The sequence below is a fragment of the Phyllostomus discolor genome, chromosome 1 (genome assembly GCF_004126475.2).
Source record: "Phyllostomus discolor isolate MPI-MPIP mPhyDis1 chromosome 1, mPhyDis1.pri.v3, whole genome shotgun sequence".
In the NCBI taxonomy this organism is placed as follows: Eukaryota; Metazoa; Chordata; class Mammalia; order Chiroptera; family Phyllostomidae; genus Phyllostomus; species Phyllostomus discolor.
The window spans coordinates 211,023,981-211,037,702 of record NC_040903.2 but is presented as its reverse complement, the minus strand read 5'-3'; the positions used below and the strand labels follow the sequence as shown (position 1 = coordinate 211,037,702).

The 13,722-nt window shown below is 40.3% G+C and overlaps 1 protein-coding gene across 3 annotated transcripts in view; it reads right to left on the bottom strand.

Moving 5' to 3' along the window:
- The window catches only part of PPP4R4 (protein phosphatase 4 regulatory subunit 4), an 84,447-nt gene that overhangs the window by 28,976 nt on the left and 41,749 nt on the right, over window positions 1-13,722 (bottom strand). For all 3 annotated transcript variants that reach the window (XM_028506796.2, XM_036013606.1, XM_036013607.1), the window contains 8 exons: window positions 13,492-13,639; window positions 12,699-12,772; window positions 10,584-10,690; window positions 9,453-9,560; window positions 6,971-7,092; window positions 4,123-4,245; window positions 2,688-2,857; window positions 2,239-2,358 (listed from right to left, as the gene is read on the bottom strand). In XM_028506796.2, the coding sequence (XP_028362597.1) occupies window positions 2,239-2,358; window positions 2,688-2,857; window positions 4,123-4,245; window positions 6,971-7,092; window positions 9,453-9,560; window positions 10,584-10,690; window positions 12,699-12,772; window positions 13,492-13,639 (972 nt within the window). The remainder of the gene's footprint in view (window positions 1-2,238; window positions 2,359-2,687; window positions 2,858-4,122; window positions 4,246-6,970; window positions 7,093-9,452; window positions 9,561-10,583; window positions 10,691-12,698; window positions 12,773-13,491; window positions 13,640-13,722) is intronic.

The window sequence follows — 13,722 nt, the reverse complement described above, 5'->3', positions numbered from 1 at the left end:
CTGCTTCACAGCACGCTGAACTGTGTATCAATATGAGGGACAGGAAATAAACACACGGCACTGGACATGCAGAGAAAGGGACTCATCGGTCAGGACTTCGGCATCACGAGCAGTCACGAGCCTGCGGATGCCTGAGCTCACAGGGGGAAGGAAGGCCGAGAGCAGCCACCGGGGTGGGACAGGGTATCTCAGGCTCCGAGCATTCATCCCCGCTCAGAGCTTCTGAAAGAGGCAAGTTCCCCCGAGGGCCCACAGTGACAGGAATAGAGAGAACGCCTAAGCAGGCAAAACACGGAAGGCTTTTCCCATCCAAGACTACGGTCAGCCCCGGCTGGTGTGGCTCGGCGGACTGAGCACCGGCCTGAGAACCGGAAAGTTGCCGGCTGGGGCGTGTGAGAGGCAACTGATCAGTGTATCTCCTGCACATTGATGTTTCTCTACTTCTCCTTCTCCCGCCCTTCTGCTCTCTCTAAAAAAAAGTAAATAAATAAAATCTTTAAAAAAATGAAAATAGACTGCAATCAGCATGAAAGGAGTTGAGAGAGTCTAGACTAATCCAGCTCCTTTGTGAACAGGTATTGTTTTCTCCTCCAGCCAAACACAATGGTAGATACACTGGTTTGCACGCACTTACTTACTTGTTTGTTTGTTTTTACATATGGGGCTTCTGAATAGTTAAACTTCAAAAAAAGGGTTCCTGATTAAAAAAAGGTTTTAGAACCTTTGTTCTATAGGGTTGCTCTTGGCTTGTCAAAAATATTTTCAAAATAAACACAAGAACAAAGTTAAAGCATCCTAAAGTAAATCAATGGAACCTAGAAATAATACTGTTAGGAAAATTTAAATCCACCAGTCTAGATCAGAATATCACTATTAGCCCACGTACTCAGTATGACTGGGAGAGTAGAGAAACTAGCTACCCAGCAAATAACCATATCAATAATTTCCAAACTCATTTCTATCAGTGGAATATTTTTGTGTACACATTTCCACATATTTATTTTTACGGTGTTAACCTATTATGTCTACTTTAAAACATAAATAAAAATGAAATATTAAAGGAATGAGGTAAAAATAAATAAGTAGAAACTCTCATATTGCATACATATTGCATTCTCAGACTCTAATTTCATGCAATCATCTCTGGAAACCACTAGAAAAATGCAAGCATGCATGGTAACCACACCTAAACACCCCCTCAGTACATATGAGAGACGGGTCAGCTGGCCCGTGCCCTCTGCCCTCCTCCTCTAAAAGCATATTTCTGTATGTATATTTACAAAGACGATTTAACTGTGTGCAACAGTGAAATTACCTAGTTAATTATGCGATTTAAAGGGAATATTTCCTACATTTTGCACAATGAACATTTATTTCATTCATATCAGGAAAAGGTGTTACTCAAAAGAAGTTGATCTAATGATGCTTTGACACAGGAACACAGTGCAAGGAAGGGTGTGAAATATTCACACCGAGGATAAAAAAACTTGTTTTACCTCTTAGAAAGAAAGGAAATAATTCATTATGCCACTTATAGAGAGGTTTCTACGTGACAGGTGTAAAGCTGACAAGTTATCGTGCACACGTGCTCACCGCAGCCGCGGCTCGCACATGCTCGCTGCACTCGTTCAAGAAAGGTAGTTAGTCATAGGTAGTTACTATAGGTACTATATAGGTACTATAGGTAGTTAACTATAAAGCCATCAGAAAAGCTTTAATTCACTTTTGTTCTCATATTATGGAGAGTTGTTATAATAGCTGAATGTGAAAGAGAGTTGTTGTAATAGCTGTATTCATGAAACATGATACATTTGCAGTAAAAATGATAAATTTAAATAACTAATCTCTCCATTTTCCACGTGTTCTCAAGGTCTTAAGTTTAGGTACAAAGTTGAATGTAAATACTATAAAGCATATAAAGACTGATTTTATTTCCAACTCTGCAACACCCACATCCACACCACGATGTGAGCTTAAGGTAAGCACTTGGTATACATACTCATATACTGAATGAATGGATTAATATATGATAAAAATATATTTATGTAAATGAATTCTATAAACATTCTAAGAAGAGAATTATGAAAATTTTAAAATGAGACTTAGGACTAGACTGTGAAAGAGACACAGAGCCTGTATTTTACAAACATCTGTAAATGGAAGTGCACAAAACACCAGATAACCACCGAGTGCACACAGACAGAATTAACAACAAATGTATCACTTCTTCGGTCTCACCTCATAAAAGCAAATGGCGATCGTGTATCTGACCGGTACTTCGGGGTCATGACAAAGGCAGAAGAATGTGGAATAGAGTTCCATGTGGAAGTTTTTAGGGTCGACAAAAACAATCATGGCCTGGCGGAGGGGGAGGGAGAAGGTGAGTGGGAAGGAGGGGAAAACATGCACCAATTCCTAATACTACAATCCTTTCACTTGAATTGAAATCACATCCTATGAATCATAATTTAGTTAGAAATCATATTAGGAAGATCCAAATACATGCATATGATTCTAATTTATACATAGAAGTTAACATAAATTACACCAATATTAACTAGGTGCCCACTGCATATTCCAGACATAATGCTAAACAAGTGTCCAATATGGCAATATTTTTAATGCTGTCCACATAATTTTAAGTAATAATCAAAATGTTTAATCGACACAAATATGTATTTTATTACCGGAAAGTTGTAAGCGCAGTTCTTCCGTACTGAAATATATTTCTTCTCCTGCTCTAGGATCTGGGGTGGAATCTGGTTTTCATTGTGTCCATTTTCTTGTTGCAAACCTAATGTACAAAGTTTCTTATAAAACTCCAAAAATCTCAAGTGTTGATCTGGAGTAAAAATCCCTAGAAAAAATTAAAACATTTGTTCGACATTTTAATTGAAAATAGAAATTAAAAAGATAAAAGCAGACACAATAAAAACATATCTTGAACCAAATATTTAAATAAATGGTTACAGTTCATAAGAACACGGCAACAAGGAGGGAAGAATAACCACTATACAGAAATCTAAAGGTTCTTCTGCTTCACCTGAGGTTAATTTTAATAGTGTTTTTTTAAAGATTTTATTTATTTATTTTTAGAGAGAGGGGAGGGAGGGAGAAAGAGAGGGAGAGAAATATTAATGTGTGGTTGCCTCTTGCACGTCCCCTATTGGAGACCTGGCCCGCAACCCAGGCATGTGCCCTGAGTGGGAATCAAACCAGTGACCCTTTGGTTCACAGGCCCGTGCTCAATCCACTGAGCTACACCAGCCAGGGCCTAATTTTAATAGTGTTTTAATTTTAACAGCACACACCCTGCGATGGCGGAATTACACCTGCACTAGTTTCTGCAGCACGTGTCACACTGCAGACCTGACAAGGCGGTGTAACAATAGTGTGGCCACTATTGCTATCTACTTATGGTAAGTATTCTAAAGTGCTGGCAGAAAAGACAGGCATACGTGTCTTAGGGGAGCTTAAAAATTGAATTTGCAAGATGGCAAAGTAAACTCAATATATTTTTGGTCAACAGACTGTTTGGTCAACAGATAGTTCATTCATGAACTATCTTAGGGAGCTGGGAACTCATTATGAATTCCAATGCATTTTTTTAATCACCCATTAAAAGCCTACAATCCACATAAAATTATTTTACTATGCTAGATGGTTATAACTTAATTGATGCTTACATTATTATAGTAAGCTAAGAACTGAGTAATATATTCAAAATGCCAGGAGTTATGGGTGTTATTCTACATTCTAAGCTGAACTTCTTATGTTACATATTAATTATTCAACAAATGATTAATAAGGGTATTCTTACTATGTACCAATAGTTAATATATCTGAGCTACTTTTATTATATACCAACTAACACATAAAATATTCAGAAATTTAAAGGGTTACCCCACTACACTCTGCCATTGTTCTTTCAAACAGCTTCCTATTAGTGAAAAAACCATCCCTAAATGTTTTCCTAAATTATCCTACTAAAATTCCAAGATCTCTTAAGATTTTACACACTTAAAGGATAGGTTTTATAACTGAACAGCTGAAGTTCAGTGACTAAGGTAGGAAAAAGGGGAGAATTATCCGTAATCTTGCAATTCTCAGGGCACATCATACCGTAGAGTCCATGGCATAGCTTTCCTAAGTGGAAAGATAAGGAAATAAGAATGGATTCATCAGCTTTGAAAGATTTTTCACAAAATGATTTCACTAAGGGAAGTATAGTTTGACTTCTGTCATCTGGAAAAAAAAAAACAAAAACAAAATAAAACACTTTAGCTCCATTGTCCACACTATGCACTTAAAATTAATACAGATCCACAAATTCCAGAAAGAACGATTAAGATGTCAGCCACACAGTAACAGGAAGCCTCTGAAAACAATGACGATGCAGGTGTACTGTGAAGAAGGGGTCAGAAGAGCATTAAAATTACCAAGAGCTTTAATACCAGGTTGAGGAGGCTGGGCTTTACACTGTGGGGCACAGGTAACGCGGGGCACATAGAGTGACTACAAATTAAAAAGAACACACGCGCCCTATGCTCACAGCAGCGCTATTTACACTAGCCAAGGCATGGGAGCAGCCCGAGTGCCCGTGAGCAGACGACTGGATAAAGCAGCTGCGGTCCACTTACACAAGGGAATTCTACACAGCTGTAAACAAGCAGGAACCCCCGACCTTGGCGACAGCATGGATGGACCTGGAGAATACTGTGCTGAGCGAATAAGCCAGCCAGAGAAAGACAAATGCCATGTGATCTCACTCATCTGTGGAATCTGAGGAACAAAATAAACGGACGGACAACATAAAACCAGAGGCGCGGACGCAGGGGAAGCAGATGGCCAGATCTCAGAGGGAGTGGGGGGGGAGCCCAGGAGAGAGTAGCCGGAGAACAGACACGCACGTGTGCACAGCGCACGGCCACAGACAACAATGTGGGGAAGGGAGCTGGGGCAGGGGCTTGGTGGAGAGGGCAGGGGGGAGAAATGAGGGACAACTGTAATAGTGTCAATTAGAACATTTTTAAAAGAACAAAAAAAAAGCTAAGACGATTGAGGTTTTGGGTCTGAATTAACTGAAAGAAATCTACCACCACTAATACCAACAGAAGAGGAACCAGCACAGAGAACTCGTCTTACTCTCCCTGGCATCCATCTCCCACCGTTCTGCAGCTTGTTAACCGAAATTAAGTTAGTTCATAACACGTTCTATACAGTGAGTTTCTTTACTTTTACTTCTTAGATAACTCCTGTGACCAGTTTTTAAGTGTGTCTGCGTAGGTCAGAAGTTTCTGATATGTTAGTAATATTTGTCTTGATTGTAAGTATACTCTCTGAGCTTCCTATGGTTCTCTCAAACTTTCAGAAGTGAATCACTGTTTTATTAAGGGTCTGACAATACTAAGTAAAGTGCTGTAGTAGTATTATTAGTATTATTGGTATTATTATTAGGCTCATTAGTATTATTGTTATTATGGTTATTATAATCACATTTCAGAGCCACATCTGTTTTAACTAAATGACATTCTTTCGACAAACATTCACTGACTTTTCATAGAACAAACCATATACTAAGTAGAAAGATGAATCACAAATGATCACTGAACTTGAGAAAGTCAGAGCAGAAAAGAAGCCAAAATGAAAAAATACCATAAAGCAACGTGACTGGCCGCCCTCTTTGTAAACTTCCTAGGCTTTGTAGTTTACCTGTCAGAACCACTCCACTCTGTCACTGAGCAGAAGAACAGCTATGACAGCACATCGACAAGAGGGTACGGCTGTTCCATGAAACTTCACTTACAAAACCGGGTGGCGGCAGGACTCGGCCTGTAGGCCATCGTTTGCCGACAATGGTGTAAAGGATTTGGAAAGATGTCGGAGAGGAAAATGTATTAGAACTGGACACTGAAAGAGAAGTAGCTAGGAGAAAAACAGAGGGAAGGGAGAAAAAGTAAGAAGAGAAAGAGCATGTGGAAAGGCTGAAGGTATGAAGAATGAAGAACTTGGGGTGTCGGGGTGACGGCAAGTGGGCCGGAGCATCGGGAACCACAGAGTGAGAAGGGATGGGAGGCAACAAAGCCACGAACACAGGTGAGGCCCAAGCTGCAGATAACCACGTGCAGGGCGGAGAGGGGGAAGAGATCAAAGATGACACCGAGTTTCTAGTCTGGACGCCTGGGGGCGCCCCATCATTAGGCCAGGGAGACCCACTTCTTCAGTCATTCACGGTGCATCATGGGCTGTTACACCACTGGCTCACCGCACAGCCTAAATGATTATTCCATAACATTCACACATAATTATTGTCCACATCGCAATAATCTTTAAAAGGCTCTCATCGTTCAGATAAAATGTTGTTAATCCAAGTCAATGTAATCCTACGATTACACAACAGTTTCCCACCCGAGTACTTGACATTTAGCCCTCCAAATTTCATCCTGTCAATATGGTTCACCTTTACTGAAAAACTGAAGCCCAGCATTAGTCCAGAGCCTAGTCATGCACTCAGGAGAGAAGCTAATTGCCCCCGTGATTTAATTTGCATGACAGAATGAAGTACCTCCTTACCCATTCCCATTTAAATGCCCCCTCCCAAATATCTCCTGTGGGCCATGAGATTTCTAGCATTAAAACAGTAAAGAGCGGAAACTAATTTAAATATTGTTTTAATCAAGATCTTTCTTAGGGTCAGGTAGCTGAGCAAGTGAAAGACTAATGAATGCCCACGCTAAACTTCCAGGCCTACGTACACGTCAGTTAAACCGTGATGAGAGGAGAGGTGCAGGGCGGGGAGCAATGGCGGGTGTTGTGAGCACCAAAGGGGCAGCCGAGGGGAAGGACAATCAAGAGAGAGATGGGAAGGGAAGTGTAACAGCCGTCCTGAAACCTAAGAAACTCTGTCCTGCCCCCACCTCCACCCTTCAGTAGCCACACAGAAGCAAAGCCGTGCCCCCGTGAAGGTTACCTGTATCGAACACGTCAAGCAGATTAACCAGCGTCTCAAACGCCGCCAGACGCACGCTGCAGCCTTCATCCCTGGAGAGTTCTATCAGTTCGGGGAGCACCACGCTTTTGGTCAGGTCTGTCCTGCACAGCAAGCAACAGGGGAGAAGGAAGCGAGTCAAGGAATCTGCAGCAAGAACTTAACGAAAACAAGGCACTGGGTTAGATGTAAAATAAAGGAAATATCATGAAGCTATGGCTCCTGCTTTACCGAGACTTGCAGTCTGGTTGGGAAAGCTTGACATGAACGTAAGAAACGTTAATAGTAAATGCAAAACTATTCAAATCAACTTCAGTTCCCCTGACGCAGTATTATTACCTACAGAGACCTTAAAATTGGTTTATATTAAACTATGAATTCTAATGGAGTTTTCCACTTTAAGCAACTTCAGCACGGCAGGTCCACAACTGCCTTTGCCGGGGCAGGCTGCAGAATTTAGATTTGATGGGGCCGATGGCTGGTTCTTGTCCCCGGTCCATGCTTTCGTCTTCTGTCCGACTGGAAGGCTGCTGAGGGAAGGGAGCCACGCAGCAGAGGCTTGAGTGAGAACACGGGAGGCAACCTCATCTCGTGAAGAGAAAGACGGAGATGACCAGGTCCCCGGCATTTCTCCAGGCCCAGTCTCCTTGGAGCAGGCCGACGGAAAAGGCACAAACAAATGAGAAGGTTTCTCGAAATGCTGGTGCTCTTCTGCTGTCTTGGCCCACCTAGAATGCAGGATCATCTTCATCAGCATTTCAGCGGGAGCAGACAGCTGACCTTCAGGTGACAACAAATCCACAGCCAGCACCACCTGGGTGGACCTACATCACTCAGCCAGACCCCGGAATTCCTGGCCAGCCATCTGGGCAGGCTCGCGTGTTTCCTTCATCTCCTTATCCCTGACCCTGTATCTTACTCCCTTGTGACATCTTGGAGGGTTAGACTGTAACTACTAGCATCTAGACTGACAAAACTGGACTTCTACAGAGGTAACGGGATCAGGATGTCCTCCGAGTTCTGTGGCATATACTTAAATGAGAGATGATGGGTTTTTAGCAGAAAGGATTGTAATCTAGAATTCTGCCCCAGCCAGGGTGGAATTTACATGTGAAGGCAAGAGAAAGATACTCTCATAATACACTTCTTCCTGCAAAACGTCACTCAGCGACAACCCAGTGTGCCTCGAACTAAAGCAGGAGGGAAATGCTTGCATCCCATGTGTAGATCTGCCATGATGCCTCATTTCCCCTCGACTTCTATAATGTGACAAAGGGGCAAAGCCAATGACCATCTACTTTATAAAGAAGAAACACAAGTGGCTAATAACCATACCTTCAACCTCTTTAGTTGTCAGAGAAGGAGATTCACTTACTGAATGTGCATGAGCAACGGCCTTACGGGAGCACCGGATTACTACATATGTGCGCCTAACAATAAAAACGGTACCATCCTGTCTCCCTGGTGCCTCAAGTTCAGAAAGAGATACAGTCAGGTAGACAGACAGTTACTGAATACTGTATCTGCAAAACCAATAGTGAGATGCTGCTTTTGCCAATGAAATTGGAAGGGGTAATGATAAATCCACATTGTTGGAAAAGGTGCAGGGGACATTTTCGTGTCCTACTGGGAGATGCATAAACTTAGTCTTTTTGAGTTATACAAAATACATAAACTTTTTGCTTGCTTTTTACCTGTATTATTTTAGTTTTACAGATAAGTCTAAGAAATTAGTTGTCTATGTGAGAATTTATGAAATAATAATAGGAGTAAACACTTAGCTAGTGTTTATGTGGTGTTAGACATTACTCAAAGTACTCAATGTAAGTAGATTCTTTGGAGTTTTGCTTTTATAAATTAATCCTTAAACAGTAATCCTAAACTAGTTTCCATAACACTAATTTGAACACACCATGACCTGTCCAATTTTAACAGTAGCCAAATATCAGGTGACAAAAAACAGAATACAAAAAACCCCCAACGACAACAGTGTACTCTCCGAATAGGTCTTGATCCCGGTTAAAAGGCACAGATCTGCAGGAGACTGAACTAATAACTGTGGCTCGCAGTGACCCAGAGTCCGCCTAGACTTACAAGACCTGTCACAAAAGGCTGGTCCTCAGGTCAAAACCAGGGAATTGATTATTCGTAAGTCCAAGTGCACACACAGTTTATACTGGCGCCTTTTCCCTCCCCAGATTTAGGCATTTGGAATGATAAGTAAGTAACTTAAGGTGAGAAGGAAAGAAATTAACATTGACTGAATGCCTATCACATTGCTAAGCGTTTTCACTTTTATTTCTTTTAATACAGACTCATCAGGAGGTACTTGTTATAGTAATTCTTAGAGATAATATCACGTTTAGCCTTTTCATAGCATGTTTCCATGGAATATGCTATTCTGAATATGCATGTCTGACTGCAGAAATAAGAATGTGACATAAGAAGTGGAAAGTGTACTTACCCAATGCCCTGAGCTATATTTTCTAATTGCCGACACATACAAGATCGAACTTCATATTCTACATCTTGACAGAGTGATTTTACCAAGGGAAGTATTTCTCTTTTAATGCTTAGAAGGGAGGAAAAGAACATGCAAATGGGTAAGTGTTTTAGAATAATTAATATTTTCAAACAACTATGATCAAAATCTTAGCCTAATAACAAATTTAAATATAAAGCTCTATATTTTCCAGCATATTTTTACATAAGTGATTACATTTGGATGTCATCAGCTTCTTGTAAATTATGTGTGTGACTGAGTGTCTTTAAAATAATGGTTAATTTTGGCCCTGGCTGGTGTGGCTCAGTGGATTGAGCAGTGGCCTGCAAACCGCAAGGTCACTGGTTCAATTCCCAGTCAGGACACCTGCCTGAGTTATGGGCCTGGTCGATGTATCTCTCAGACAATGATATGTCTCTCCCTCTCTTTCTTCCTCCCTCCCTCCCTCTCTAAAAATAAATTAATTAAATCTTTTAAAAATTTTCTAAAAGAAAATAATGGTTAATTTTGGATTGACAGTTAAACGTTTAGCTAAGATAAAAAGCTGTAGGCAAGTGGACTAATTCTAGCAACCATCAACCAAAATATTCTTCAATTTTACATTTATTCTTGTGTCATAATTACACACCATTGCATCTCTCCACTTGGCATTTATCACTTGGGCAGAGGATAGCATGCAAATTATAAATGTTCTCTATAAAACCTCAAAAATAAGATGCATTGTTCAAAATAACGGATTCATAACAATAATGGAAGAAAAGAGAAAATCTATCTTTATGTCATATTTACCAAGTTTTGAAGTCTATAGAATAATGCCATTTTAACCTTAGCATGACACTGGGTATGTGACAGGAGAGATTAAGATGGGAAATAGAAGAAAAGTTAACCTTACTGATTTTGAAAAGCCATGAGATCAAGAAGAAACACATCTGAACAAGTAGACTTCCAAGAATTTGATAAAGTTAAAACAGCTAAATTTGTAGGCAATATGGAATAATACAAATCTAATGTAATTGTTAGTCACACAGTTATTACCCACTTTAATCAATTTAATGTAGTGAAGTAGACAAAAAGGTAATGCCAGATACTCACGTATGGGCATCAAATTTGTTGGTCAATTTTCCTAAAATTTTACAACTAACTAAGCGAGACTGGACTGTCTGGGAAAGTTGTGCCTTGGAAACAAGTGGATTCAAAATCTGAGGAGAAAGATCCAGAGAACAAATTCACAATGTTTCATATATTCTTGACACTACTATCAGCTATGTTCTTCAAAGAACATCCTACTGGTCTGAATGTTTTTAAAGGATCTGAATGGCAACAGGAGGTGCGTGGCTGTCATAGCCTGGATCGCCTTGTCTGTCTTCCTGTTTATTGTTTATTCGGTAAGGATGATGATAAGTCATGTTAATTGAAAAAGGATTATGCACAAAAAAGATTGAATTAAAGCTCATGGTGAATTCTGCCATGATCTGCAAGTACATAAGTATAATTGTGAAACACACATTTTCAAAAGGAAAAAAGCAAATTAATTGCCAGTTATCCTTAAGTTTATTTTTATTCCACACAGATTTTTGCATTTAGCCTAATGGGATGCAAAACATTATAAATTATAGCTTCAAATAGATTCTATTAAGAAATTCTGTCACTTGAATATAGTGACCCAAGCCTTACACTGTATCATGTATATGCTAAGCACTGAAAACCACAGCACCATGGTAGACCGTGGAGAACTACGAAGATAAAGTCCCGATTCTAGTCCCAGCTCTTTCATTGGTCCGAGCCAGGTTGCTGTTTCTCATCCCGAGGTTTCTCACTTACTTAAAATGGAAATCAGAATATGCCATACTAAAATCCCTCCAAGTTCTAAAGTTCTATGGCTCTAATAAAAACGTCCACTGGTTTTATTCCTCTCAACAAAGTAGCCATAATTACTGAATGCATCATGTTAAATATAATTTGCAAGTGAAATATTTAAAATAAAATAAAATGCATACATAAAATCTTAAAAATCATGTTAAATGACAGAGGGCATTCTAGAGGAAAACCTGCATTCTACCACCTATCACTCTTCACGAAACCATAGATAATCCACGTCAACGCTACAGTCAACACTTCAGCACGGGCCCTCGGCTAGACGTTGAGTCCACCAGCGTCCCTAGAGCTGGGTCGGCCTTCCCATTTCCAAGCAAGTACTTTGCCCTTGAGAAAGGACCCTAAACTGTATGAGGGCAAAGGACAAAGACACCACAAAATCCACAGGGGGCCTTTTACTGATAGACAACTGCTTTTTTCAACCACTGACACATTTGAAAAGAAGAATATATAGGGTTAATGTTCACAGGATGAAAAATCTTTTCATTACAAAAAAAATGTTTCTAATTTGCCTATTCTCGCATCTTAATTTACTAAAACTTTCTGAGAAGGGTGTATTGAACAATGTTGAAAAATGAAAACCGAGTAACAAATTGGCAACGAACATGAAGAAGGACTGGCAACCTTGATAGATAACGAGCACAGACAAGTAGTGATTCATGATACTATTAGGTAATTGCGAAAGAATAAATGAAATTGATATAAACATAGTATATGAAAAATACACAATAGCCTCATAATTTTTAAAATTCCAATTAAAATGTAATTCCATTTTTGGCTAATCAGATTAAATTGGAACACTATTGCTGGTAAAAGGCATTTTCACATATTGCTAGTTAATGTCCTTAAGAATATTAATGCCCGCTGACCCAGTAATTCTACTTCTTTGGAAGCTATAGTTAAGCAAATCATCTGAAAAACAGGAAAAGCTCTACAGAGATGGTCAGTCTTGCCTTGTGTTGATAATAAAATTCTTAAAACAGGCTTAAATGTCCAACGAGTAAAATATTTTGTAGCTGCTACTCCATGAGTTTAAAATAACATGGGAAAATAATGCTATACATGATCACTATTATGGCCAAACAGCAAACACACATAGGCAGAAAAATCTGCAATGGAAATATATCAGAATGTTAAAGTGACTAAGCACAAAATTATGACTTAAGTACTCATTTCTGTATTACTCAGATTTTCCATAACGAGCATGTGTTGCTTTCAGAGTGGGAAATAACTTTATTATTCTTCAAATACCATTTTTATTTAAAAAAAAACCAAAATCTTAAAAGTGACTTATGACTATTTACCAAAAAAAAAAAAAAAAAAAGGAATTACCTCATGCCTTAGGGTCTCTTTGGGCAAGACTTCGATCACAGACAGAAGAGTTTCCAGCCACGCGTTGCTGACACCTGCAACACGCCAAATTAAATGTCTCACAAGTTTAGTTTCAACTCAGCCATTAACAGTTGTAGTGTTTAATAATAAAATGGAATACTTATTTTACTAATAGTGTTAAGTTTCTCTGTTTTTCATCTTAGCCAACCACTAGAAAGCATTTATCTTTAAAAATAGTACTAGGAGGCGGGGGGGGGGGGGGGGGGGGGGGGCCGGATCCTGGCCAATGTGGCTCAGTTGGTTGGACATCGCCCTCCAAAAAAGTGACCATTCATTCCATTCCCAGTCAGGGCACACGCCTGGGCTGTGGGTTCGGTCCCGAGTGAGGGCACGCAGGAAAGGCAACCAATCAATGTTTCTCTCTCTCTTTCTCCCTCCCTCCTCCTATCTCAAAAATAAATAAATAAAATCTTTAAAAAATAATATTTGGGGGATATCTTTAATTGTGCATTTTTGCTGATATTATAATGCTATAAACACAAACGTTGTAAAATGTTTAAAAATCTGAGAGGAAAGTGTAAAACATGAGATGAACGAACATATCTTCAGCTGTCAGAGACATGGCATCCTGCAAGGAAACAGCCAGGGCTATTTTCGGTCCCCCTGAAGATCACCTCCTGGGCGGCAGGGCCTGACTCGGCGGTCCGCACCAGACTCACGGACGCACGGGGCATCGCGACCACGCACGGGCAGCAGTGAGTAAACACACGGAGAAGCACGCCGGGGCCCTGACCTGCATCCCTGTGCTCCAGGTGCAGGAGGATGACTTGGAGGAAGGAGTGGGCGTAGGTGTGAACTGACACCGACTCTTCCTGGAGGATGGTGAGAAACGACCCCGCAGCCGTCAGCTGCATGTCCACGCCCGCGCCGTGCAGGGCGTCCTGCGCAAGCAGAGAGAGGCAGCCATTACACGGATGAGGGACCACGAAGGCCGAGTTCTAAACACCCAAGGTCAGAGGAAACA